We start from the raw sequence: 27,435 nt of genomic DNA on the forward strand, positions 1-27,435 counted from the left end.
CTGGTAGAATTTCTAATCAACTAATCAACAATAATGTATATATACATTGTATATTATTCGCTATACTTATATACTCTATTCTATTTATTATCATTCATGTAGCCACTGTAGTCATCTTTCATAACTTTGTAATTATATTCTAGTCTATACACTTGGACAATCATTATCTGTTTACTGTTTTTAATATATGTACAATCATTTTTACTTATCTGGTTACTACTGCACTTTTGAATGTATTATATGTAAATAATCTCTGTCTCTATCTTCTGGTTAGATTAGGGTCGCCAACCGTCCCGTAAAATACGGAATCGTTCCGTATTTTGAAACTAAACGCGGTGTTCTGTATTGAACTGATACTGGACGCGCTTTGTTCCGTATTTTTATCAATGGGAGAGAAATGCTGCAGATTAGACTGTTCAATACGAGAGCTGGGCGGTTCCTGAATCACCCGGGTTAATGATTCGAATCTTTGTACTGAATCAGGAATCACGAGTCCAAAATCTCAATGAACCCGGATCCTATGAGTCCTCTGACTGGCACAAGGCGAGTGAGCCGACTCACCGGAAACACCTCTGACTCAGATGAATTGGCTGAACCGACTTCACTCCAGTCTATGAATCTCAGTAATAAGTTAAATATTCCAATAAACAGCGATTAAACACACTGGTGTTCGTTATGTGGCTGATTTTATGCACATGCTATTATTATTATTATTATTATTATTATTATCAGCAGTAGCAGTATAGATTAGTAATGCAGCATATTTTCTTGTAAGCAAAATAACAAAATATAGTTATATTATTATTAAAATGCAAATGCTTACAGGCTACTTTAGTACTGTACCACTTATAGCCCCCATGGTCATTTTAAACCCTTGACCCATTAATATACCCATCTGAGTGGTAGGTGAGTCCACCCCACTCTCCCGCATGATCAAGATTTTACTTTAAAAAAGTGTCAACTTGTCACTGATAAGAGAAGTGTGAGGGGCCAAGAGAATTAAGAGAGAAGGATTTATTTACAGAAGATGAGTGCATGGAAGACAAGTGATATTTGGATGCAAAGTGAACCGGATCATATTACTGAGTGACTCAGATTAACCCGAGTCCATAAAATAAACCGAATTTACCACCACTATAAATGCTCCGCTGTTTGAGTAGCGCAGTGGGCAGAGCGCATAGTGCACGTTCTTCTGCCCTAGGTTCGAATCTGGCTTAGGGCGAAACTAAAGTAACACAAGCAGGGCTGGCGCTATGGGGGCGCTATGGGGGCGCTATGGGGGTGCTGGGGTGGGCAACGCAGTCCACAACCAGGGCTGCATGTCAGTGTGAAGATGGATTATGTAAAAATGTTGTTTTCACTATTGAGAAAAAAGGTTACATGATGTTCTTTATGTTGTTTTACCTAAAATATGGTTCTGATTTATTATAAAGAATGAAAATAATATATGTTAAACAGCCTAAATAAAACATTTTAATAATGTTCCTATGTCCTAATGCCCCCAGGTAAACACTTGGCATCCCGCCAGCCCAGGGTGTTCCTTATTTCCAGTTCTGAAAGTTGGCAACCCTAGGTTAGATGCTACTGCATTTCGTTGGCTCTGTACTTGTACTCTGCACAATGACAATAAAGTTGAATCTAATCTAATCTAATTTAATTTCCAGCATTTCCAACAGTTTACATATTATTAAGCAGCAGGAGGCTCATTAACATCTAATCTAATTCATGGAGGGTTTAATAAATAAGCTCATGAGTTACTTTAGGAAGTAGGTAAAGCTTATTACTTTACCTACAGGTGGACCATCATTATTCTCATCCAGTATGGCCTTCAGGTCTGAAGCTGAGACAAAACTTGAACTGAACCAAAACTGAACTGTTGAAGGTAGAAATAAACATCTCGTCTGATAGATCTTAACTTCTGCTCCAGCATACAGATTGTAGGGTCATAATTTGACATAAACATGAATCCACTGACCCAACCTGCTTGGTGTCATAAGTTCAGGATGGTGTTGATAGTGTATTAGTGTGGATAATGTTCTATTCTCATGCTTTACTGTCGCCTCACAGGGTGCTCTCTGTGTGGATTTTGCATGTTCTTCCCTGTGTGGGTTTCCCACAGTCCAAATACGTGCAAGTGAGGTGAATTGGAGATACAAAATTGTCCATGACTGTGTCTGACGTTAAACTTGTGAACTGATGAGTAACTACTGTTTGTCATGAATGTAACCAAAGTGTGTAAAACATGACGTTAAAATTCCAATAAATAAATAAATAAATGAATAAACTTGCCCCCCAAACAGATTGAGAACGTATTTAATATCTGCAGCACCTGATATGTGTTTAACACCATGAATCTACTGTATGGTATGGTCACCGCATATTAGACGAACCGATTCGTTGAATCGACTCAGTTGACCCTTCCAAAAATCATTCGTTTGGAATCAGATTCGACTCAGAGTCGACTCTTGAACAGAAAGGAGACCCACAATGCTTCGCGCCTAACTGTAAACTACAGCTGGTGAGGCGTTGAAACGCTGAACTGTTGACTGACAACATACCGGTCATTATTTCTGAACATGGCCTTAAATGTGAGTTATTTTCCTTTATTTGCGTTGAGATGACTATTATTAGCTCGATATATAAGTCATAAGGTCGGTAAATTACTTATTACTTATAGGGAATCATATTCAAACTCTAAAAGTGATCTTTTAGTCGTTAGCTTGGTAGCTAATCTAGTTAATTACACAGACGAGTGTGTACAGTATAACTGTATTACTGGTAATCAAACATGTGAGCAATAAGCTTGATATAAACTATCTGACCATTTTTAGGAACACAATATTAACACCAAGCAGAGCCCAGTTTGCTTTTAGACCAGGTTTAATGATATATGTCTGCCTGAAGCCAATCTGACACCTACCACATCTTAAAAGTGCTCTGTTAGATTCAGATCTGGTGACTGGGCAGGCTATTAAAGGACAGACAGACACTTTATTGAGTCCCAGTAGCATTGTACATCAAATCAAATACACACTATAAAGAAAAAAATGACAACAATATAAATTCGAGAAAGTACAAACACTTTGACAGATTGAAGGTAACCTGAGTTTTACATATGCTGCATAGCTACAGAGCAGTTATTAATGATGAGGATGGATTGAGTGTAAATAAACAAAATAACCGAATGGAATTAAAAGTAAAAGTGCAGGAAGGTGCGGTTCCAAGTATACAGTACACGGTCCAGATTAAATATAGATTAAATATTAAATATAAAGTGATAAGTGACAAGTATTGCACATTGGATTGGGCCAATATAGCCATAACTATACATACATTAGCATACATATGCATTCGTATGAATATACTTAAGTACTTAACACTGAACCTGTTTGTGAAAGTTTTGCTGATAATAGACATTATAAGATGGAAAATTGCGATGAATTCTAATGAATTGTCATTTCTCAGTTATCAAGATCATGAAGTTAAGGCCGAATCCTAATCAACACCTCGAGTTGCTGTGATGTTGCTGTTATGAAAGAAAAACTGAAAACAAATGGATGCGTTTTTGGAAACTCTTCGAGATCATGATGTCAGGTAAGTGACATTCGCAAGACTCTTAATTTTATTGTCATGTAACTTCTTTTAGGAATGAAATCGTTTCCCTTGTCGCCAGCTCTGTCCTGACGTCCTGTGAGCCTGAACTGCAGGAGCTGATGAGGCAGATCGACATCATGGTGAATCATAAACGGGGTCAGTGGGAGGCGGAGGTGCGAGCTTTGGAGCTGAGGCTTCATGACGGGCAGCGGGAGCTCCAGTCGGCCAAGGATCTGCTGGACAAGAGAAACTCTGAGGTAGTGAAAGTAGTTTAGGATCGTCTTTAAAGTCAGTCTTATATTTAGGTGTATGGTATCACACACTGGGTTTAAAGGGAACCGTAGCGGTAGCTCAGCAGTGAAAGTACTGCACTAGTAATCAGAAGGTAGGCAGTTCAAGCCCCACTTATAATTGTATGTCACTTTGGATAAAAGTGTCTGCTGAATGCTTCAAATGTGTTTTAAGGTCCACAGAGGTCCAAAGAATAGCAGGTGGAGCCGCCATCTATATATATTTAAACAAATAATATTAATTATTATCTAATTATTGCCAAGTCGCCACTGCTGGGCCCCTGAGCAAGGCCATTAACCCTCAATTGCTCGGACTGTATTCAGTGATGATCGTTGCTTCGGATCATTCCAGAGTTCTGATGGCGAAGTGGTAAAACACTGAGATCGGCCGGCTAGGCGCCTACATGCCGGGTGGGGCGGCACGGTGGGTAGCACGGGTTCGATTCCCGGTTTCTTTTCATAGTAAAAAAGACTGATGGATTGGTCATCGCTGCTGCGGTTAGTGATGAGGCCATGTGATGCATTGGCTTACCGTTCGGGTCGTGTTACCGCATTGCGCCTAGTGATTCCGTGAAACCAGACCCACCACGACCCTGATCAGGACAAAGCGGTAGTAAAACACCAAAATGAAATGAGAGCCATATTAAAAGAAGACACAGCTCATGTTTGGTGCACGCTACACTCTCAGCTTTTGGTCAGTTCTGTCCATTTTATTTCCATTATCTACGCCACGTCCTCGCAGATGCTCGGCGTGAGAGAGGCCGTCGTCTCCTTGCTGAATCTACAGGAAGCGGGTTTCCAAATGTTGAGTCTGATAGTGGAGAGGGGATTGATGCAGGTGAATCTGCACGGTGTTGCTGCATGGTCAGTCAGGTTACTGTGTCGAAGCTGAACATTCATATGCGACTAACACGCAAAATAACCTGCAGTCACCACTAATGTTTTATGTTTGTTATTGTTTAGTGTGTGATTGCTTGTATTTGTTGATAATAGCTGTTATTATATTTGTAATTTTGCAGAAATCTGCACATGCATTGATTAAATCGATGTGTTATGCTCTCATATTAACAGCATTTTGTTAATAAGCTGACCAAATTACTGTCTTTAAAGACAGACCCATAAGTAAATGTGCTTAATTTCACGGACCTTGTATTAAACATCACAGATTTCATGGATTTTTAAAGAAAAGTTCCATATTACGCTAAATTACACTAAATGACTGAATAAATGAAGCTACAAAACAGTTCATATAAGCACAGCTACCTTAATAGTTGAATGTAAACCTAGAACATCCAGCGATGTTTTCCAAACTCAGTTACCCGAGTCGTGTTTTATCTTCTTTACGCTTCCACATCTTGGACATTTTGACTAAGCGATTGCTAACTGAATTGCCGTAGGATCGCTAGGACGCCTCATAGTGCAGATTAACCAGTAAACGTGAGGCACTTGAACGCTGCACGGATAAAACACGTTAAATTGATAAACACAAACATTAAAGTTTGAATTTCACAGCAAATTGCATGTAGTCCATCTGTTTCTCTGCATGCTTTGTTACCCCCCTTTCACCCTGTTCTTCAATGGTCAGGACCCCCACAGGACCACCACAGAGCAGGTATTATTTAGGTGGTGGATGATTCTCAGCACTGCAGTGACACTGACATGGTGGTGGTGCGTTAGTGTGTGTTGTGCTGGTATGAGTGGATCAGACACAGCAGCGCTGCTGGAGTTTTTAAACACCTCACGGTCACTGCTGGACTGAGAATAGTCCACCAACCAAAAATATCCAGCCAACAGCGCCCCGTGGGCAGCGTCCTGTGACCACCGATGAAGGTCTAGAAGACGACCGACTCAAACAGCAGCAATAGATGAGCGATCGTCTCTGACTTTACATCTACAAGGTGGACCGACTAGGTGGGAGTGTCTAATAGAGTGGACAGTGAGTGGACACGGTGTTTAAAAACTGCACTAATACCAGCACAACACACACTAACACACCACCACCATGTCAGTGTCACTGCAGTGCTGAGAATCATCCACCACCTAAATAATACCTGCTCTGTGGGGGTCCTGTGGGGGTCCTGACCATTGAAGAACAGCATGAAAGGGGGCTAACAAAGCATGCAGAGAAACAGATGGACTACAGTCAGTAATTGTAGAACTACAGTGAGTGTAGAAACAAGGTTAGAAGCAATGTTATGGCTGATTGGTGAATGTTTTTGCTTCCAAACTCCACTGAAATGTCTTTTAAACACTGTAAATTTTTTTTCTTATTGAATAACACAAATTAAAGATAGAAATCACCTGTACAGAGGAATTATTACAAGTGACATGCATTATGTTTAAGATTAATGACCTTATGGTTTGTGTTATGACGTACTTCTGCCTGCAATCAGGTCCGGGGTCTCGGGGAGCAGCTTGAAGAGATGCAGGCTGGGAAACAGGAGCTGGTCACGAAGTATGAAGGCCAGTTAGAGCTCATGAAAGACGAGGTAAGCAGCATCAGTCATCAATGTCAAACACCGTCATGGCCAAGTTTGTATCTCCATGTCGTCTTACCTGCATGTCTTTGTATTGTGGGAGGAAACCGGAGCTCCCGGAGGAAACCCACACAGACTCCATCTGGGAATCGAACCCGGGACCTTTTCAACGTGGGGTGACGGCGCTACCCATCGAGCCATTGTGTCGCCCCCAATAAAATAATTAAATGCATGCATGGGGCGGTGGTAGCTCACTTGTTTAGGTATTGGACTACAATTTGGAAGGTTGCTGGTTCAAGCCCCACTCCTACCTAGTCGGTCCACCTTGTAGATGTAAAGTCAGAGACGATCGCTCATCTACTGCTGCTGTTTGAGTCGGTCATCTTCTAGACCTTCATCAGTGGGCACAGGACGCTGCCCACGGGGCGCTGTTGGCTGGATATTTTTGGTTGGTGGACTATTCTCAGTCCAGCAGTGACAGTGAGGTGTTTAAAAACTCCAGCAGCGCTGCTGTGTCTGATCCACTCATACCAGCACAACACGCACTAACACACCACCACCATGTCAGTGTCACTGCAGTGCTGAGAATCATCCACCACCTAAATAATACCTGCTCTGTGGGGGTCCTGTGGGGGTCCTGACCATTGAAGAACAGCATGAAAGGGGGTAACAAAGCATACAGAGAAACAGATGGACTACAGTCAGTAATTGTAGAACTACAAAGTGCTTCTATATGGTAAGTGGAGCTGATAAAATGGACAGTGAGTGTAGAAACATATGCCTATATTGTTTTCTTGTAGTTGACAAAATTGAAGCGCAGCTACGAGAAGCTTCAGCGTAAACAGCTGAAGGAGGTGCGAGACGGAGCCCGAAGCCGAGAGGAGGACAGGAGTGACATCTCGCGCCTAAACGGCAAATTGGAGGTACTTCAGTTCCCCCTCGAGAGGGCAGATTAATTTTACTCAATAATGTGTCTAGCCAGGTGCCCTCATAGTCACAATTGGCTGTGTCTGATGGAATGCATGACCAACAGCCACTTCTGAGAGTAGTGCGTGACTCTCCGTACGCCACGCTGCTCTCTGTCGGACAAAGTTTCTACCTCTGCCAGCTGCAGGACACCCATGCTGATCAAGGAGGGCTGCAGACCAGCACACGCCTTCTCCCAAATATGTGAAAGCACCGGCGTGTTAGCACGCAGAGCCCCAGCCTCGGTCAAAATAGCTGCTGTGTTTGTTTCAGGAATTCCGTCAGCGCTCGGCCGAGTGGGAGCAGCAGCGTCTGCAGTATCAGAGGCAGGTCGCTTCGTTAGAGGCCCAGAGGAAAAGTCTAGCCGAGCAGTACGCTGTTATACAGGTGAGCTTATAGAAAATATACTGATGACCTGGTGTTATTAAATATACGTCTTTACAGGACCACCATCTCCAAAAATTTTTTATAGCAAAACCTATTCGCATGTGCTGACTTTAATAAAGGCTAAATCATGACGACCTGACAGCTGGGTTGAAGTATCTCTGAACTGAGCCACAAACCGGCGACAGGTTGCTGGGCAGCCAGGACTTATGGATGCCAGAGGACATTTTTGTCCACTCGATGCTTGTGGGTCTTTGATCCGATCCCTACTGTTGTGTGTTCAGTCTCAGTCCCAGAACACGGTCCGGGTGCAGGAGCAGGGGGAGGTGCGGCGGCTGAGGGCGCAACTGCGGCGGGCGCAGGACTCCCTGCACGCGCAAGAGCTGGAGCTGGAAAGACTGCGGGTGCTGCAGGACGAGCTGGGAGACTCGCGCAGGGAACAGCAGGTCAGCTGCAGCACCGCAGCTCACGCGCCGCGCCAGGTAGAACCCGATGCTCGGTCACGTCTCGGTCTCGGATGTGATGATCGAAGCTAATATTGACGATTTACCAATATCTAGGGCTTTTATGATCTACAGTGTCTTTTAAATGTAGGTTATGATTTTATGTCTTTTAAAATTAAATGCACTTTTTCCAGCCCTTTATTACTCGTTGTGTGGTGTTTGAATTACAGAGGGGGTTTGTGTAGGGTCTGACCTTCCAAATTAATACTTGGACCCCCCAAAAAGAAGTAAAAACAAGAGTTTGGTGGGTTGTTGAGTAGTTAAACTCATGTTAAGTAGCTTGTCAGTGTATAATTTGCACGAAGGAGGGAGGGAGGGACACCGGGGTTCCTCATAACTGCTGCAGTTACGACCTCTGCTGGCTGATCGATGGTGGATAATGGAGATCGGTGCATGACTCTTTGTGCATGATATGTTCAGGAATACGATCGGGGACTTGGATATGACTAGATCGGGAGCACATGGGCCATCCCATACTAATAGTAAATAACCCATCCTGGACCAGAATGTCCATTAAAAATAGCACATGCTGTGGAAAAAGTGCATAAGCCTGCTCCTAAACTATACTCACTATAGTAAACAATGTACGTCTCAGTAGTGTTGGTGTAGCTCGTAGCATCACAGACCGCTCTGTTGCTTGCTTGCTCGCTTTCTAAAATATGTTTGTGGTATATAGTGCATGCTTTGTTTGTGATTAGGTACTGAGTGAAGAACGGGAGGAGCTGAGGGCGACGCTGGACGCCCAGGATCAGTTTGTGAGGAGTTCAGAAGTGCAGCAGCAGCAGCTACGCAGTGAGGTGGCGCATCTCAACCAGGCCCTGCAGGCCAAAGAGCTCGTGATCAGGTACGCGACCTGGGTGCTAGACTTGGCGGAAAAACATACAAACTTCCTTATAGACAGTGACAGGAGGCACGATTGAACCCAGATTCCTTGCTGTGTGCCACCCACGATACCTGCTTCGCTACGGGGTTGTAATAAAACATATTGTGGTTTGTTTTTTTTGGAGGGTGGGTACAGTCATTGCAGGAATATTTTACATTCACACTGGCACTCTTGGGTGCAAAAATAAGAATTCGGTGTTCTGTCATGTCACTATGCCGTCATTGGCTGCACAAGTGGCTTGTAGCAGACTAGCCCCAGATAGCACGATCCAAGTCAGGATGTTGTCGATCTGGCATCATCTGAGTCTTCAGAGCATAAATGCAATGTGAGATTCTGCTAGTGTTGTTATACTACAAAATATAAATACTATAATCTATCAGAATAAACTTCTTTGTGTTATGAATAGTATAAGGTAAAACTACTTTTGTTTAAAATTAGGCTTTTTTATTTTAAGATAATACGTAATCTAAACTATGTAGGTTTTCAGAGACAACCAATATATAATTTAATTATGTTTAATTGTAATTTCATCTAGACTCATTTACTGTTAACCTGTAAGAGAATCCATCATATATTTTATGCCACCTTTAAGAGTTTATAAAACTATATTTGGCCTGTTAAAGAACAAATACTGTTATTTATGCAATGAACAATCATGCCTAGTCTAGTACTTTCAGATTATTCCACATAAGTGTTTTTAAGTGTTTCATTACTGCACATTGGCATCAGATCTCACCTTGTCCTGAACTGTAATTTATAGCTAGATGTTCTGCTATACCTCAGACTGACAGCTTCTGAAGAGCAGCAGCAAAATAATCTCTAAAATAAAGTAGTTCTTTTATTTCCCTGAGTGAAAACACCCATTACGATAAAGCACATCCTCAAAGACCGTCCTAAATACGTTATAAAAGGCTACTCAAACTACTCATACCTGGATTCAAGATAATATAAGAACAGTACTGACGTATCTTGCAGCCATAACTATAAAATTGAAAATATAAAGTAGACTCAAAATATAAAGGAAAGAAACGATTAACAGACAAACATGCTAGCTCACTACTAGCTACTAGACTACAGGCTGTGTCTGAGGGAGGAGGGATGTTGGCTGTACAGCCTAACCATTGTAAGGTGTCTGCTCTCAGTGCAGAGTTCCAATCCCGGATAAAAAATAAGGAGGGTCGTTCCGCAGTGGTGACCCCTAAATACGGGAGCAGCCGAAATGAAACGTCTCCCTCTCCTGTTTTAAACCACAGGTCTCTAGAGGACTGTCTGGCCTCTCGGGTGTCGTCTCCCGGTCTGTCCTCGCTAAGGCAGGAGCTGGAGAAAGTCAGCACCAGGCTTCAGTGTACACAGACCTGTGAGGTGCACCTGAAAGCCGAGCTCAGCCGACTGCGAGAAAAGTAAGCGGGTTCAAACTTTCGTTCATATTCGTGAGATATTTTTTAAAGAATAAGGTTGCAGGTTTCTGTTTTTTTATTCAGGCTTGAGAGCACACGGAGACAGAAAGCAGAGGCGAGTAAGAGAGAACAGGAGTGGAGAGAGCTGGAGGACGAACACGCTCGCCGTGCAGCGGAAATAAAGCGGGTAATGAGACGCGCCGCTGACGTTTTTGGTACAGTCGTGGTTAGCCAGATTTGGGTTTTGATCGCCCTGTGCTCGTGTAGCTGCGTGAGGAGCTCCAGAGGGCCGAGCAGACTCATAACGCCGAGGCGGACGGGATGAGGAAGGAGGTGTCCCAGCTCACCGGCGAGCTCCATCAGCGTGACATCACCATCGCCACGCTCGGTGGCTCCGCCTCCAGCGCGGAGCGCCAGTTGCTGGCTGAAGCGGAGCGGGCGGAACGGCGAGCAGCAGAGCTCAAGGTACCGACCCGTGTCCCCTAAAATCTTGTTCCGTTCTGTTTATATTAGCAGGTTAGTTTAGTGAAAGTGAAATGTAGTTACGACCTCCCTTCCTGACCAAGGACCTTCTTGCCCAGATGCCCAATTTGGCTGAATGACTCCTCCTAAACTCTAGGAAGGTTTAAGGTTGGCACAACATTGCCGTCACAGCTCTAATTGTGAGCCCTTGTAGAGGCGGTGTGTGCCCTTCCGAACTATGTCCAATCAGTTCTGATCACAACAGCCAGGCTCACTCGACCATAATTGCAGCGAGCAGTGGTAGCTTAACAGTTAAGGTACAGAACTAGTAATCAGAGGGGTCACTGGTTCAAGGTTGCCACTGTTGGGTCCTTGAGCAAGGTCCCTAACCCTCAGTTGCTTGCGTTGCATCACAATTGTAAGTCGCTTCGGATAAAAGCGTCCGCTAAATGCCGAAAACAGCAAAGGTTCTAAATGCTCGAGTGAAGAAGAGATTTCAGTTTTTGATTTTCAGTTTGTCAAAATGGGTGATCGTGTCGGCAGTTATGGTACGCATGCCAGACTTGGCATTGTTTATATGCCGATTGCCCTTCCGGCGCAACCCTCCTATTTCTCTCTGGGCTTGGAACCTTCAACTGATTAATAGGCTGCAAACCCTGTTTCCAAAAAAGTTTGGATGTTTAATAAAGCACAATTAAAAGATTTGTTAATTTTCTTGAATCTTTATTAACTGCTAGAAGTAGAAAGACAAAATTGACAATGTTTTCAATGATTATTGTAGTTTGTAAATAAAAACACGTTCAAAAATGTGATGCCTGCAACCAGGGCTGGGCGGTATATCGTAAATATCGATGTATTTGATATAACTTTTTACACTATGTTGAAAATGACCATATTCGATATATCGAGAATGCGTAGAATACATAGGGAAACTGAATCACTGAATCACTGAGTCAACGAGTCAGAGATGACTCTCTTCAGACGAATTATTCATTGGAATCTCTTATCTGTGGTAAAGATTCATTCGTTTCGCTCACTCTGTTAAAGAGATTCAGATGTATAAACCAATCAGAGCTTCCGAATTCAAAATACAAAATATAAACACTGTAATTCTGTCAAAATTCATCAGAACTACAATGTTTTGTGTTTTTAATGTAACTTATAAACAATATAAGGTAAAATACGAGCAGTTTTCTGCCAAGTTTACATTATATATATATCGAGATATGAGTTTTTCAGTCATATCGCACAGCCCTACCTTCAACACATTTCAATAAACGTTCATGATCCAAAAGAACTTTATGCTCCTTACAATTTTGGCTGATTGACTGCATTTATATATGAAAGATGATTACATTCTTTTTTCATACATTCTGAATGATTCCTTTAGTACAACAACCATAAAAACTCATTAGGATATGTTCGAGTTGTGTTTAGCTTTAGTTGAGATTCAGTTACTAATGTGTCTGTAGTTTCTTTACTGACTGTGATATGAGACAGCAGGTCATGTCCGGTCTCTTGCAGGTCACACGGGTTCAGCTGGAGACTCTGAAGATTGAGAATCAGCACCTGAATGATCTCTTGGAAAGAGTGGAGTCACGATCCCCAAAGGTGTCCACCACAAACTGTACTGAGAATTCTCGAACCTTTCATTTACTCGACAATTCAACTGTAGCTTTATCGGCATGACACACACTGATCAGCCATAACATTAAAACCACCTCACTGTCCATTTTATCAGCTCCACTTACCATATAGAAGCACTTTGTAGTTCTACAATTACTGACTGTAGTCCATCTGTTTTTGTTCTTCAATGGTCAAGACCCCCACAGAGCAGGTATTATTTAGGTGGTGGATCATTCTCAGCACTGCAGTGACACTGACATGGTGGTGGTGTGTTAGTGTGTGTTGTGCTGGTATGAGTGGATCAGACACAGCAGCGCTGCTGGAGTTTTTAAACACCTCAATATCCAGCCAACAGCACCCCGTAGGCAGCGTCCTGTGACCACTGATGAAGGTCTAGAAGATGACCGACTCAAACAGCAGCGATAGATGAGCGATCGTCTCTGACTTTACATCTACAAGGTGGACAGACTAGGTAGGACTGTCTAATCGAGTGGACGGTGAGTGGACACGGTGTTTAAAAACTACCAGCACAACACACACTTAACACACCACCATCATGTCAGTGTCAGTGCAGTGCTGAGAATCATCCACCACCTAAATAATACCTGCTCTGTGGGGGTCCTAACAAAGCATGCAGAGAAACATATGGACTACAGTCAGTAATTGTAGAACAGTGAGTGTACTGTAGAAACAAGGAGGTGGTTTTAATGTTATGGCTGATCGGTGTATATGGACATTCGTATTGCAGAACAGATTCAAAATAATAATAACCAATACATTTACTTAGTTATAGTAGTTAAAATAGTAATAATAAGAGTGCAATAGTAAAAATAGCATGTAACAATCTGTGTGTGCATGTGTATGACATGGTCACCCATTGTCCCTCACCTGTTGTAGGTGTGTGTGTGTGTGTGTGTGTGTTGTGCTGCTAATGTGCAGCTCTCTCTTTGCTCCCATAGTAGGTGGGACAGTTTGTCGGGGGCCGAGAGGTAGTTAAATTTGAGGGAGTGCATCTCTCTCTCTCTTTATGTTTTACTAATGTCTCTCTATCATATTGTTATCCAGTTATATTCATTCCTTCATTTCCTCCCCCTCCCTCTTTTAGAGGACGAACGGTGAGCTGGCGAGTCTGCGGGACAGTTACGTGTCGTCTATGAACGGTCTGGAGCAGGAGAACCAGCAGCTGAGGCAGGAGCTGGCAGAGGTCCGTGCCCGCATGGAGGCCGGCAACCAGACCTGGCGGGACAAGTACGAGAGGGTGCTGCTGCAGAGCCAGGGCAAGAGCGCTCATACACACCACAGGTACACGACACACACATGTGACACAACCTCAGCAACAAGGGTTCTTTTACTTTACTAGGCGCTTCAGATAGATACAGCTGACGCAGGGTATAGATGTGACTCCCAGATGTGATGTCCAGAGGAAATTTAGAGCAGCAGTCCACCTTCTGCATGTTTTCCGGGAGGGACTTGGGGCCTATTGTGTACTCAAGTTAGGTACAGAGCTTTATAGTTGCAATTACAGCATTAAGCAGACACTTTAATCCAAGGTTTTAAGCACTTGAGTGTCCAGGGGCTTGCTCAGGGACCCAACAACCTTCGGTGTACTGGATTACTGGTCCGGTGCCTTAACTGCTGTGAAACTGCTTAGAACGTTACTGGACTTTACGTTGACCGCTTTAGAGGTGCAAGTGTGGTGCAGTGGTCAATTCCTCTAGCCCACCAATCAGGTCAGTGTAGATCTGTGTAGTGATTCGAACCCAAATCTATACAGGCGTCTACACGGACATGATTGGCTATGTCTGCAGGGGGGTGGCCGAAGCCCCGAGACGGATCGTCGTGCTGTCCACGTTTTTCGATGGAGATTCGTGTTTGGCTGCGCATTGAAGGACTTCTGTCACAGAAAAGGCTGGAAGTTGCATCCGTTCTGCTATGTTGTGGTTAGGGAGGAGAAATTGACAGGAGGAGGTTTATGGATATGGTGAAAAAGGAGATTTAGATGGTTAGGGTGACAGAGGAGGGTGTTTAGGACAGGGAGAGATGGAGAGGAACGATTCGACACCTGACGAGAGCAGCCCAAAGAAGTTTTTTTTTTTATTATTCTCCAGCCAACCACTAGAGGGCAGAACTTGAACGTTATATCAATCATTTATCCAAAACAAATTATTTACATTTGTCCAGCGTATGAAGAATATTTCACTTTGTTTGTATTTCACTGCAAATTTTCACTATCTTAACTTAATTGAATCCATTTGAAGTATTTTTGACTGCTACACCTTAATACTACTTTCTTTTTATAAAATTGATATATATTTAAATAAGATACATGTGTTTTAACTTTCATAGGTGTGTTAAGGTTTTTTTTTTTTTCATCAAACGCTATTATTACTTATTGTTTAGTGTTGTTCTACCTCCTGTATATGTTGAGGATTTGATCAGTGTACTGACCTCCAATCGCTTCACACTTAAACCTTACAGCAGCGATTTAAAACTCATAACAGTTTTTAGATCATTAAAAAGACATAGTTTTTATATATATATATATATATAGCTCTTGCCGTTGAACGTTCTGTGCATTTTACTTTTTAAATGGCCAATCATCTACGTAAAAACTGCTCTAAATGAAATTACCTGTTCTGTATGATATGGTTTAAAAGCCAATTTTCCTTATTTAACATCAAATTATCATAAAAGAACAATGACTATCTAAATCAGGTAATTACACAACCTGGTCATCACCCACCCTGTTAGTGAAAAATGTTTTTTTATTACGTTTTATTAACGTCAAGTCAAATTTATTTGTATAACCCTCACTAAAAGAGAGTAACTTTCTAAGATTCAATGATCAAAAACCGTAACCTAGTGGTTAAGGCACAGGACTAGTAACCTCATCACTGCAAGGTTGCTGCTGTTGGGCCCTTGAGCAAGGCCCTTAACCCTCAGTTGCTCAGATTGTATACTGTAACTGTAATGTAAGTCGCTTTGGATAAAGGCGTCTGCTAAATGCCGAAAATGAAATGTAATGTAATCTTTTCATCTATAACCGACAAGCTTATAGCGTCAATCTTGCAAGTTTGAATCCCGACACAACCGTGAGAATGGGGATTGTTGTGTGACTCTCTGTGCGTGATACGGATCTCAATATGAACCCTCCTGGTGCAGGTGAAAAGAAGCGGTCGGTACTGCACGGTGCACACGTGTCGGCGGGTTGGATATGACTAAATTTGGAGGAAAATTGGGGGAAAAGAAGTTCATCACATGCACTAACTAAACGTTATCAATTCATTCAAATCATCTTTTACCACCTCTTTATCCTGGTCCGAGTTGGGCACAATGCAGGAACAGACCCCGGACAGGGGTCCAAACTGTCGCGGGGCCCCAACCTTGGTGCCCAAGTCTCTGCACACAGCTGTACGTTAAACAGTTCTTTACATTTACATTTTTGGCATTTAGTAGACATTTAGCTTTATTCAGTACGTGACTTACAGTGTATACTGGGCCCCGCTCAAGGGCCCAACAGTGGCAACCTGGCAGTGATGGGGCTTGAACCAGCGACCTTCACTGGATTACCAGCCCAGTACCTTAACTGCTGTGCTGTGTTACAGATGTGAAGAGGAGCTGAAGGCCATGACGAGCCGCATGCAGGAGAACACCTCTCACTACGAGCAGCAGATCCAGACCCTCCTGAAGAAGCTGGAGGCCCTGTCCACCTCCAGTTCGCTAAACAGACCCGACGGCCAGTCTCAGGACAGCGGGCCCGCCGCCACGCCCTCGCAGACCTCTTCCTCCTCGTCTTCCTCGGCCGATAAAGCTCGCAGGATCGTGGCTCTGCTCAGCTCGGAGGCAGAGGAGGACAGGAGGACACAGGGCTCGGCCCCCGACCCCTTACCCCTGGTAAATCTACCGCCGTGGTCTGCTGTGCACACAAACTTTAACGTATAGAAAAGTATGTGGACACCCCATGATTAGTACGTGTCAGTATTTTACCCTAAATCCAGTAACACACACACTCAGCTACTCGGAATGTGTTTTGATCGAATCTCAGGCACCTTTGATTAATTTGTACTAGGTTTCTAGTGGAGGATGAGTGTACATGAGTTTTGAGGACTGAGTTTTTAACCTAGAATTAGTAAATACATGAAATAGCAGCATGGAGAACATGCTAAAAGCATGAGAACACAGCACAGTCTAGTGATTTATCACAAAATGTTCTTTTTATATAAAAATAAACTAATAACAACTAAGAATAAATGTAGGTAACAGGGATGAACGTGGATTTGAATGAATATTGATTTAACTCCAGCACAAATCCCCACAGAAACCAGCCAGTTCTTGTGGAAAGCCTTCCTAGAAAAGTTGAGGCTAATATTGGATGTCCAGTAAAGACTCAGATTCAGATGTCCACACACTTTTGGTGTTTATAAATCTGTTGACAAAGATAAACCTCGTATTTCTGACTGTCTCGTCTCTCCGTCGTCCAGGACGCCGGCGCTGCGTCTCCGCCCGGCTCGGTGACCTCCCGTTTCCTGCAGGAGGAGACGCTACGGTCCGACGAGCTGCTGCGGAAACTGGACGCTCACATACAGAGCATGAGGGAGGAGAACGCCCAGACTGTCCGCAAGTACCTGCCCAAAGATCACAGCAGCTCGCGCTGAGCCCACGAGTCTCGAAGCGTGGCCGTGTCCTCGACCCCGACGCTCATGGGTTTAATTCAGAGGGGACATGATCGCCGGGAAATGAGAATAAACAGCCGGACAGTTAGAGCTGGACGATACGGCAGGAGTACACAGTGTGGGCGAAAGTATTGGGACACCCTTTCTAAATTAAGAGGTCATGTGGTCATGTGTTTAATACACTCACCGAGCACTTTATTAGGTACACCCATTAAGCTACACCTACAATACGGATGAGATTTTTGGGTATACAGTTACTGACTGTTACTAGTCTGTTGCTCTGTACACTTTGTCAACCCTCTTCTGACCAGATACTACAGGGCGGCGGATCATTCTCAGCACCGTAATGAGACTAACGTGGCGATAACCTGGTAGGTGCAGCAGTGTTGTTGGGATTTTTAATCTTTTTAGACTGTTTAAATGTCCTGGCCTCTTTATAAGGTTGGACTAGGGCTGTCGTCTTTCTTCAGCCTTTTTATCATTGGACGATTTCTGATCACATGACCCTGTTTGTCAGCAGTTGAACACTTACGAAGTTCACTTCTAGGTAATCGTAGCTTATAAATTAATCACCATAGGTGAATGCTTTAGATAGGCGTACTTAATAAAGTGCTCGGTGAATGTACATCAATTATATGTAAAAAAAACCCAAAAAAAAACATATGCTTCCAGCTTTGCAGCAAGTTTAGGGAAGGGCATTTCCAGCTCTGTAAAGCACCACTCGGAACACCAATTTAGTCAGTGGGCACAAATTCCCATACACAGACATATATATTTTAATACCACGGTCAAGCTCACCATATCAAGCTCATGGTCAGGTGTCCGAATACTTTTGGCCATACAGTGTAAGACAGCAATACTAGGTTTTATATGAATTGTAATTAATTTTAAACAATAATAACACTTTAATGAAGAATTGAAATGTTAAAGCTGGCACGGTGGCTCGGTGGGTAGCACTGTCGCCTCACAGCAAGAACGCCCTGGGTTCCATTCCCAGGTGAAGCATTCTGGGTCCTTTCTGTGTGGAGTTTGCATGTTCTCCCGTGTGGGTGTGTGGGTTTCCTCCAGACGCTTCGGTTTCCTCCCACAGTCCGAAGACGTCCAAGTGAGGTGAATTGACCGTGTTTGACATCTTGTGTAAGCAGTAACTACCGTTCCTGTCATTAATGGAACCAAAGTGTGTCAATCATGAGGTTAAAATCCTAATAAATAAATAAATAAATAAATGTACTGAAAATACGACAGGGTCTACCGGATCACAAACACACCTACCGCAGCTTAAAAAGTCCACCACAGTCATTCTCATCCACAGTATAATGCTCTTTAACTTTCCATGTTGAGAATTATAATTCACTACAGCTGGGAACACACTGCGTCCATATAAACAGGGCTAGTTTAACTCCGCCCATCACTAAGTCATGGAACAGTGGTCTCTTCAGGGTGTGAAATTCAGATGTAGTCCCGAGAACCACAAAAACACAAGCGACACAAGCCTATCCCAGCTTTTCAATGGGCGCAAGGCACACAGTAACACCCTGCCAGTGCCAGTCCATCGCAGGGCACACACACACATTCACCTATAGGGCAATTCAGTGTCTCTATTTTACCTGACTGCATGTTTTTGGACTGCCGGGTGAAACCGGAGCTTCCGGAGGAAAACCATGCAGACATGGGGAGAACATGCAAACTCCGCACAGAAAGGACCCGAACCTAGGACCTTCTTGCTGTGGGGCTACCCACCGAGTGCAACAAATGAGCCCCTGCTTGTGCCTCTTCTCTGTCTATTTATGAATCTCGCTTTGTGTGGTCCTTCCTCAAACTGTTGCCACAGTATTGAAAGCGTGGCTTTTATTTTAAACAAGTTCAACTGACCTCTGGCCGGTACAGCTTGACTTATTAATTAGTTGGTGTCCGCATACTTTTGACCATGTGTTGTGTATTTAGTGAAGATCTGATGAATCTCAGAATGTTCAGAGGAAAAGAACACTCGGTCTGACGTGGAATACGCGTCTTTTCCAAGTGCATGTAAACCTTTAACCTCGGCCGTTTGTGTCTGTCCTGTATGTTTGATATTTCTGTGCAGAATTCCTCCGTCTGTGAATTATATCTGTTATTATTTTTTGGAGTGGTGTAGACCGCTGGGGTGACTGAATTAAAGATTGTTTTGATAGCCAGTTTATGGGCGTGGACGTGTTTATGTGGGCGATTCATTCTCTCGGTCGGCGTGCGCTTCGAGGGAAAAGCTGTCCGAGCGTGAGGGATCAGGCGCATCCTCGGGGGCCTCGATCACGGCGTACTTCAGAATTCCAGGAATTACAATTACAGTGAGGTTTTATATTAATTTTAAATATGATAATCGTCCAAGTGTGTGTGTGAGGGTGTGTGTGTGTGTATGAGGGTGTGTGGGTGTGTGTGTGTGAGGGTGTGTGTGTGTGAGGGTGTGTGTGTGTGAGGGTGGGTGTGTGGGGGTGTGGGTGGGTGGTGTGTGTGTGTGAGGGTGTGTGTGTGAGAGGGTGTGTGTGTGTGGGTGTGTGTGTGTGTGAGGGTGGGGGTGTGTGTGGGTGGGTGTGGGTGGGTGTGAGGGTGTGGGTGGGTGGGTGTGTGTGAGGGTGTGTGTGTGTGGGTGGGTGTGTGGGTGGGTGGGTGTGTGTGAGGGTTTGGGTGGGTGTGTGTGTGGGTGGGTGTGTGTGAGGGTGTGGGTGAGGGTTTGTGTGTGTGTGTGTGTGAGAGGGTGGGTGTGTGTGGGGGTGTGTGTGGGTGAGGGTGTGTGTGTGAGGGTGTGGGTGGGTGTGTGTGTGTGTGGGTGGGTGTGAGGGTGTGGGTGGGGGTGTGTGTGAGGGTGTGTGTGGGTGTGGGTGGGTGTGTGTGGGTGGGTGTGTGTGTGAGGGTGTGGGTGGGTGGGTGTGTTTGTGAGGGTGTGTGTGAGGGTGTGGGTGGGTGTGGGTGGGTGGGTGTGTGTGTGTGAGGGTGTGGGTGGGGGTGTGTGGGTGTGGGTGGGTGTGGGGGGGTGTGTGGGTGGGTGTGTGTGGGGGGGTGTGTGGGTGGGTGTGTGTGTGAGGGTGTGGGTGGGGGTGTGTGTGGGTGTGTGTGTGAGGGTGGGTGGGTGGGTGGGTGTGTGTGTGAGGGCGTGTGGGTGGGGGTGTGGGTGTGAGGGTGTGGGTGGGTGGGTGTGTTTGTGAGGGTGTGGGTGGGTGTGTGTGAGGGTGTGGGTGGGTGTGTGTGGGTGGGTGGGTGTGTGTGTGAGGGTGTGGGTGGGGGTGTGTGGGTGTGGGTGGGTGTGTGTGGGGGGGTGTGTGGGTGGGTGTGTGTGTGAGGGTGTGGGTGGGGGTGTGTGGGGGTGTGGGTGGGGGTGTGTGGGGGTGTGGGTGGGGGTGGGTGGGTGGGTGGGGGTGGGTGGGTGGGTGGGTGTGTGTGTGTGTGTGAGGGCGTGTGGGTGAGGGTGTGGGTGGGTGGGTGTGTGTGGGGGGGTGTGTGGGTGGGTGTGTGTGTGAGGGTGTGGGTGGGGGTGTGTGTGGGTGTGTGTGTGAGGGTGGGTGGGTGGGTGGGTGTGTGTGTGAGGGCGTGTGGGTGGGGGTGTGGGTGTGAGGGTGTGGGTGGGTGGGTGTGTTTGTGAGGGTGTGGGTGGGTGTGTGTGAGGGTGTGGGTGGGTGTGTGTGGGTGGGTGGGTGTGTGTGTGAGGGTGTGGGTGGGGGTGTGTGGGTGGGTGTGTGTGGGGGGGGGTGTGTGTGTGTGGGGGGGGGTTGTGTGGGTGGGTGTGTGTGTGAGGGTGTGGGTGGGGGTGTGTGGGGGTGGGGGTGGGTGGGTGGGTGGGTGTGTGTGTGTGTGAGGGTGTGTGGGTGGGGGTGTGGGTGTGTGTGTGTATTGGAATAAAATGATGCAAACGTTCAAAATCAATTCCTTCAGTTTAATATTTATCTGTGCTGTCAAGTGAGTAGAGCTTTGGGCCGTTAATCAAGCTGTGGGCCCTTGAGCAAGGCCCTTGACCCTGCGCTCTGACTCCAGCTTCCAAACAAGCTGGGATATGCATTTACGTTTACATCTTCAGCATTTAGCAGACGCCTTTATCCAAAGCGGCTTACATTACAGTATACAGTCTGAGCAATTGAGGGTTAAGGGCCTTGCTCAAGGGCCCAACAGCAGGAACCTGGCAGTGGTGGGGCTAGAACCAGCAACCTTCGGATTACTAGTCCAACCACTAGGCTATGGCTTGCGGTGGCAGGGTGGGTAGCACTGTCGCCTCACAGCAAGAAGGTCCTGTGTTCGATCCCCAGGTGGGGCGGTCCGGGTCCTTTCTGTATGCAGTCAGGTTTGGAGACACTGAATTGCCCTGTAGGTGAGTGAGTGTGTGTGTGTGTGTGTGTGTGTGTGTGTGTGTGTGTGCCCTGCGATGGACTGGCGCCCCGTCCAGGGTGTTACTGTGTGCCTTGCGCCCATTGAAAAGCCTCCTCCAATCCCCCCGCGACCCTGATTGGATAAGCGGTTAAGAAAGTGAGTGAGTGTATCTGCATATGTGACTAATGAAGGTGATCCGTTCATTCAAGTCGATTCTGAATCACTCAAGTCGATTCGGAGTCATTTAAGTGATTCAGACTCCTAATAAACATTTTCTGTCTTGTGTTTGGAGTTTAAAGCTTCTTAAAGGCTCGGTCATTATTCCTCTAATTGTGTCCATCTGTCTAGTTGCTGGCCGTCCTCTTCCTCTTTTATCTTCCTCTCATTCAAGCATAAATGTCTGGTTCTTTCTTATAAAGTGTCCAAAATAAAAGAGCTTCTGGGTTCAATTCCTGGTGGAGCGGTCCGGGTCCTTTCTGTGTGGAGTTTGTATGTTCTCCCTGTGTCTGTGTGGGTTTCCTTTCACAGTCTAAAGACATGTGCCCTGTGATGGACTGGTGACCTGTTTGGGGTGTTTCCTTTCCTTTTAAACATTGAATCGGACCCACTGCAACCTTGACCAGGACAAAGCCAACCATTTTTGCCCTGTTTAACTGAACAGAATGAAGTTTTTCATTTACGTTTTCGACATTTAGCAGACGTCTTCATCCAAAGCGACACATAACGGTTACAACTGAGGGTTAAGGGCCTTGCTCAAGGGCCCAACAGCAGCAACCTGGCAGTGGTTGGGCTTGAACCAGCGACCTTCTGATTACTAGTCCAGTACCTTAACCACTAGGCTACGGTTTTCAAAACATAAGCATCAACATCATAACTAGTGAGGCTTTCTTGACCAACATTAGTGTCTTATTAGTGTATGGGCACAAATTCCCACACACAGACACACTTCAAAGCCTTGTGAGAAGCTTCTCAAAAGAGATCAGGGTCGCGGGTCGGGTGCTGGAGCCTATCCCAGCTTTTCAATGGGCGCAAGGCACACAGTAACACCCTGGATGGGGCGCCAGTCCATCACACATACACACACACACACATTCACCTATAGGGCAATTCAGTCTCCAACTAACCCGACTGCATGTTTTTGGACTGTGGGAGGAAACCGGAGCTCCAGGAGGAAACCCACGCAGACACGGGGAGAACATGCAAACTCCACACAGAAAGGACCCGGACCGCCCCGCATGGGGATCGAACCCAGGACCTTCTTGCTGTGAGGCGACAGCGCTAGCCACCGTGCCGCCCGCGTCCAAATACTTTTGACCCTATTTCGTATTTGCATCAGATTCGTGATTCACTCGTCTCCACCCCTGTCGAAGTCCCGTGTGTTTCTCAGCAGAACTCCAACCCGAAACTGGCGCATCTCCCATGCCCGTCATGCCAGCGCCGTCGTGTTGCCCCAAATACCCCCCGTGCATCACCCGGCTGCTAAGTACGGCTCTGGATTGTTAACGTCAACCATGTGGGATTGTGGGATTGGAAACACTGCCAAAAATGCCATTACTGATCTAGCACAGTGGCTGAACTGTGTGATATATAACAGAAGGACAAATTCAGTCATGATGAGGCACAACCGATGGGGTGGATCCCAAAAAAATAAAATGAATTCCAGAACTAATTTGTGTGTGTGTGTGTTTTATTCTCTCGTTCCTTCGCTCTTCGTTTTTTAACGTTACTAAGCACTTGAAGTGTGTTTAGCCAGGCCGGGGTCCAACACTTTCCCCCCGATGGTATTCGGTAACCCAGGCTACCAGAGCCACGAGGCCCAACAAACAAACCGGAGGAATTTGGCAGCCTGGATGTTGGTCCTCTGCCGAGAAAGAAAGTGAAATGTTTTTGATTCGCTGCGTTAGATTTAATGAGCTGTGTAGATGTTTAAGTGACACGTGGAATTCAGAGCCGAGCAGGAACGCAGTGCTGCGATCGACTTTCATGCCATAAAGATTCGCTGTTTCATTTCACTGAAATGTTTTTGTAATAAATCACATCTGGTTTTTATTCCTAGAACAATTTATTAGGAGAAATCCAGCCCTGGGCTCGCTGGCCTGTGCCAAAGTTTTGAACGTTGTCAAAAGATGATCTGGTCGTGCAGCGTACCGTAACTGAGCTCTGGGTTCGAATCTCAGAACCCTGACTGATGCCAAGTTAACACCAGAGATGTTCACAAGTCACAACATACGAGTCCGAGTCGAGTCACGAGTCAATATAATCTACACAAAACATATATTGTAAATGTAGCGTAGAAATAAAGAATTAATCTGTAAGTTCATATAAAAACAACGACAGATTAGCGAGTGTATTTAGCCGTTTTACTTTGTGTCTTTACTTTCCTCCTCATTGTGTAAATGAATGTAATTTCTGTAACAAGAAGGTTCCAGTTAAAAGCTTCAACTGATACGTTTTGTTTTCATTACAGAACAAAAGCGCTCGATAAATCACGGCACGGCGGCCAAAATCCCAAACACGGCAAAACCATCATAACCGCTGCTTACCTTAGCTTCTGTTCTTCCAGATGCTATTACATTTATAAGCGTGCGTCCCATTAGGAACAGAATCCGTTATTTTGTAAATGTGCTTATAATTAAAAACCTCCAAACTTTTCCCGGTGGTGAAGTAAAACAGGAAGTGGTTAGAAAGCCGATCGAGCGTTTCATTACCACGTCATCTGTGTGACGCAAACTGAATAAATGCAAATAACAGCATTTCTTACTAACAATTACAATCAGAAGCTCTGATTGGTTCAGAAAGCGTCTTTCAACCATCAGCACCGATTCTGTAGGAGCGTTCCATTCACCCTGGTCGTTACTGTGAAGTGCACTACGTAGGGTATTCCACCATTTTAAGTGAGATTCTGATCCAAAGGTAACGAGAATGTTCAGATGAAGTGAACTTCAGACTGTGTAGGGAGTAGGGAGCGACGCTTCATCACTACACCGGAAGCTGCTGGAACATTTACACATTGTGTGTGTTGTGGGTTAAAACGTCCGGAGCGTTATTATTATTATTATTATTATTATTATTATTATTATTAGAGAGCAGAAATGACACAATCAGAATGATGTCGAATCATATATATATATAATTGTCACACGTAACTAATGTTGCTGACTTTTGCTGTCCACGAGTCATTTTATGCGAGTCACGAGTCATTTGAAACGAGTCCGAGTGGAGTCCCCATCTCTGGTTTACACTACACAGCTTTCGGCGTGTTCAGATCTCTGTACAGTTCACACTACACGACTGGATCTCTTGCACTCGGGAGTCTTTTAAGTCGTCGTGTATTTCGGCGATAATGGGTTACGAACTACACCATCAACCATCGTGAGGAATTGCAGGCGAGTCTGTCCGGTCTCCCAAACACACGCGAGAAGTGACGAGGGGTTTAATGATACCACGTCCAAAAATGCACTTCTACAGTGGGTAGCACTGTTGCCTCACTTCGATCCCCAGGTGGGGCGGTCCACGTCCTTTCCCTTTCTGTGTGGAGTTTGCACGTTCTCCCCGTGTCTGTGTGGGTTTCCTCCGGGAGCTCCGGTTTCCTCCCACAGTCCAAAAACATGCAGTCGTGTGTGTGTGTATATATATGTGTGTCTTCCCTGCGATGGACTGGCACCCCATCCAGGGTGTTACTGTGTGCCTTGCGCCCATTGAAAAGCTGGGATAGGCTCCAGCAGCAGTGAGGCTTAAACAGCAGTACTTCATAATTTACATTTGGAGTTGTCCAAATACTTTTGGCTATATAATGTAGCTTGTACTTGACGCACTGGTCTATTCCGCTAGCCCACTACCTCTGAGATTCAGGTTCGAATCTCAGAACCCTGATTAAGATTATAACAATTAATGAAACGTAGCTTAACCTGCACTGCTTTTGATGAACAGTTCCTCCTACCGCCGATAGAGGGCGCCAGAATTATTCCTATTGGTTTCCTATGTAAATTTACTATTGTGCTGGTTTGAGCAAACTAAAGAATTCCAGGCATTTTAATCTGATCAGTTTAAGTAATTTACTGTTTATTGGTTACTAGACATGCTTAATAAACACATGTGACATTAACCTGGATCCCAAAAGCTTATAGTGAGGACATAAACCTGGCTGAACATTCATTCACTCATTCATTCCGAGATTGTTACCATGAATTGAGCATCAGCAGGGACCAAATCTACCAAGATGAGGGTCTGATGGGAAAACTGACTGGTGAGTGGAATATGTTTATGGGTGTTTTAAGCATATGAAACATTGGTTTTGTTGGCCTGGTGTGATTGGCTGTGTCTGAGGGAGGGTTTTCATGCCTTGCACCCTGTGTTTCTAAGTGGAACTGCGCACATCACGACCCTGACCAGGATAAAGCGCTTAATAAAACTGAGACCAAAATTAAACATAGCTATTGATATTGAGATCTGTATAACTGCGGCATGGTGGCTAAGTGGGTAGCACTGTCGCCTCACAGCAAGAAGGTCCTGGATTCCGGGTCCTTTCTGTGTGGGGTTTGTATGTTCTCCCCGTATCTGTGTGGGTTTCCTCCGGGAGCTCCGGGTTCCTCCCACAGTCCAAAGACATGCAGTCAAGTTAATTGGTTGAATGAGTGTGTGTGTGTCTGCCCTGCGATGGACTGGCGCCCCGTCCAGGGTGTTACTGTGTGCCTTGCGCCCATTGAAAAGCTGGGATAGGCTCCAGCACCCGTTTCCCCCGCGACCCTGATTGGATAAGCGGATAAGAAAATGAATGAATGAATGTTCCTTTTACCTAGTAAAGCTGTGGCACAGAGGGTAGCAGTGTCACCTTATACCAAGTAGTGCCTGGGTTCGAGTCCCCAGCCGGATGAACAAGGTCCTTTCTGTGAGGAGTTTGCATGTTCTCCTCGTGTCCGTGTGGGTTTCATCCAAGTGCTCCGGTTTCCTCTCACATTCTAAAGACATGCAGTAGGGCAAATTGGTGCTACGTGTTTGTAGTGTTTCCTGCGTGCGTTTTGCCCCGATAACTCAGACCCACTGCGACTCTGACCAGGATAAAAACAATGAACGAATTATTGGATGAATTTCCTTCTACCGCCGATAGAGGGCGCCAGAATGATTCCTATTGGTTTCATATAAACGCGCACTATTGTTGTGCTAATTCGAGCTAACTAACGAATTCCAGACTTTAAAATATGATGTTTATTAGTTTAATTAGTAAATAATTGAATATTAATTCAGGTGTAGATGATGATCTGTGATCTGTGCTGCTGTTACATGTGCAATGATGATGATTAAATGAATGAATGACGATAAAACATCACGAATTCTGTTTCGTTCAGGTGCCATTTAGATTAGCCAATCCACCTACTCCAGACTGCATGGCGTCTGTGTGACAGCCTGTAGTAGCAGATAGGTGTGTCTCACAGCTCCAACAATCCAGGTTCAATCCCCTCTTCCAGTGATTGTCTTGTGTAGAGTGTTAGTTTTCCTTCCACCTCCTAAATATGTGGAAGTAGGTGGACTGGCTGCACTGAACCAACACTGGATGTGAATAAGTGATTCCTGGAATGAATTGGCATCCTGTCCAGGGTTCCTGGCACTTGTTCAGTAATAAAAACACTGCAGCCTGGACCAAAATAATAATAATAATAATAATAGTAATAATAAATGTGCTGAAGATAAATGAATGACTAGATGTATACATGCTGTCACTCCATGTTATCAGCTCCACTTACCATATAGAAGCACTTTGTAGTTCTACAATTACTGACTGTAGTTCATCTGTTTCTCTACATGCTTTGTTAGCCCCCTTTCACCCTGTTCTTCAATGGTCAGGACCCCC

General features: G+C 45.0%; 1 protein-coding gene across 1 annotated transcript; it reads left to right on the forward strand.

The window, feature by feature from the left end:
- The first annotated feature begins 2,513 nt into the window (after positions 1-2,513).
- Positions 2,514-19,432, forward strand: cep63 (centrosomal protein 63). The gene is made up of 15 exons (XM_062997232.1): positions 2,514-2,588; positions 3,466-3,594; positions 3,674-3,851; positions 6,278-6,373; positions 7,162-7,284; positions 7,601-7,714; positions 7,996-8,193; positions 8,913-9,058; positions 10,351-10,497; positions 10,579-10,681; positions 10,762-10,959; positions 12,481-12,567; positions 13,688-13,884; positions 16,188-16,476; positions 17,064-19,432. The coding sequence occupies exons 2-15, from the start codon at positions 3,554-3,556 to the stop codon at positions 17,235-17,237; spliced, it is 2,091 nt and encodes a 696-aa protein (XP_062853302.1). The 5' UTR covers positions 2,514-2,588; positions 3,466-3,553; the 3' UTR covers positions 17,238-19,432.
- The last annotated feature ends 8,003 nt before the right edge of the window (positions 19,433-27,435 follow it).

Source organism: Trichomycterus rosablanca, chromosome 6 (assembly GCF_030014385.1).
Source record: "Trichomycterus rosablanca isolate fTriRos1 chromosome 6, fTriRos1.hap1, whole genome shotgun sequence".
Lineage (NCBI taxonomy): Eukaryota > Metazoa > Chordata > Actinopteri > Siluriformes > Trichomycteridae > Trichomycterus > Trichomycterus rosablanca.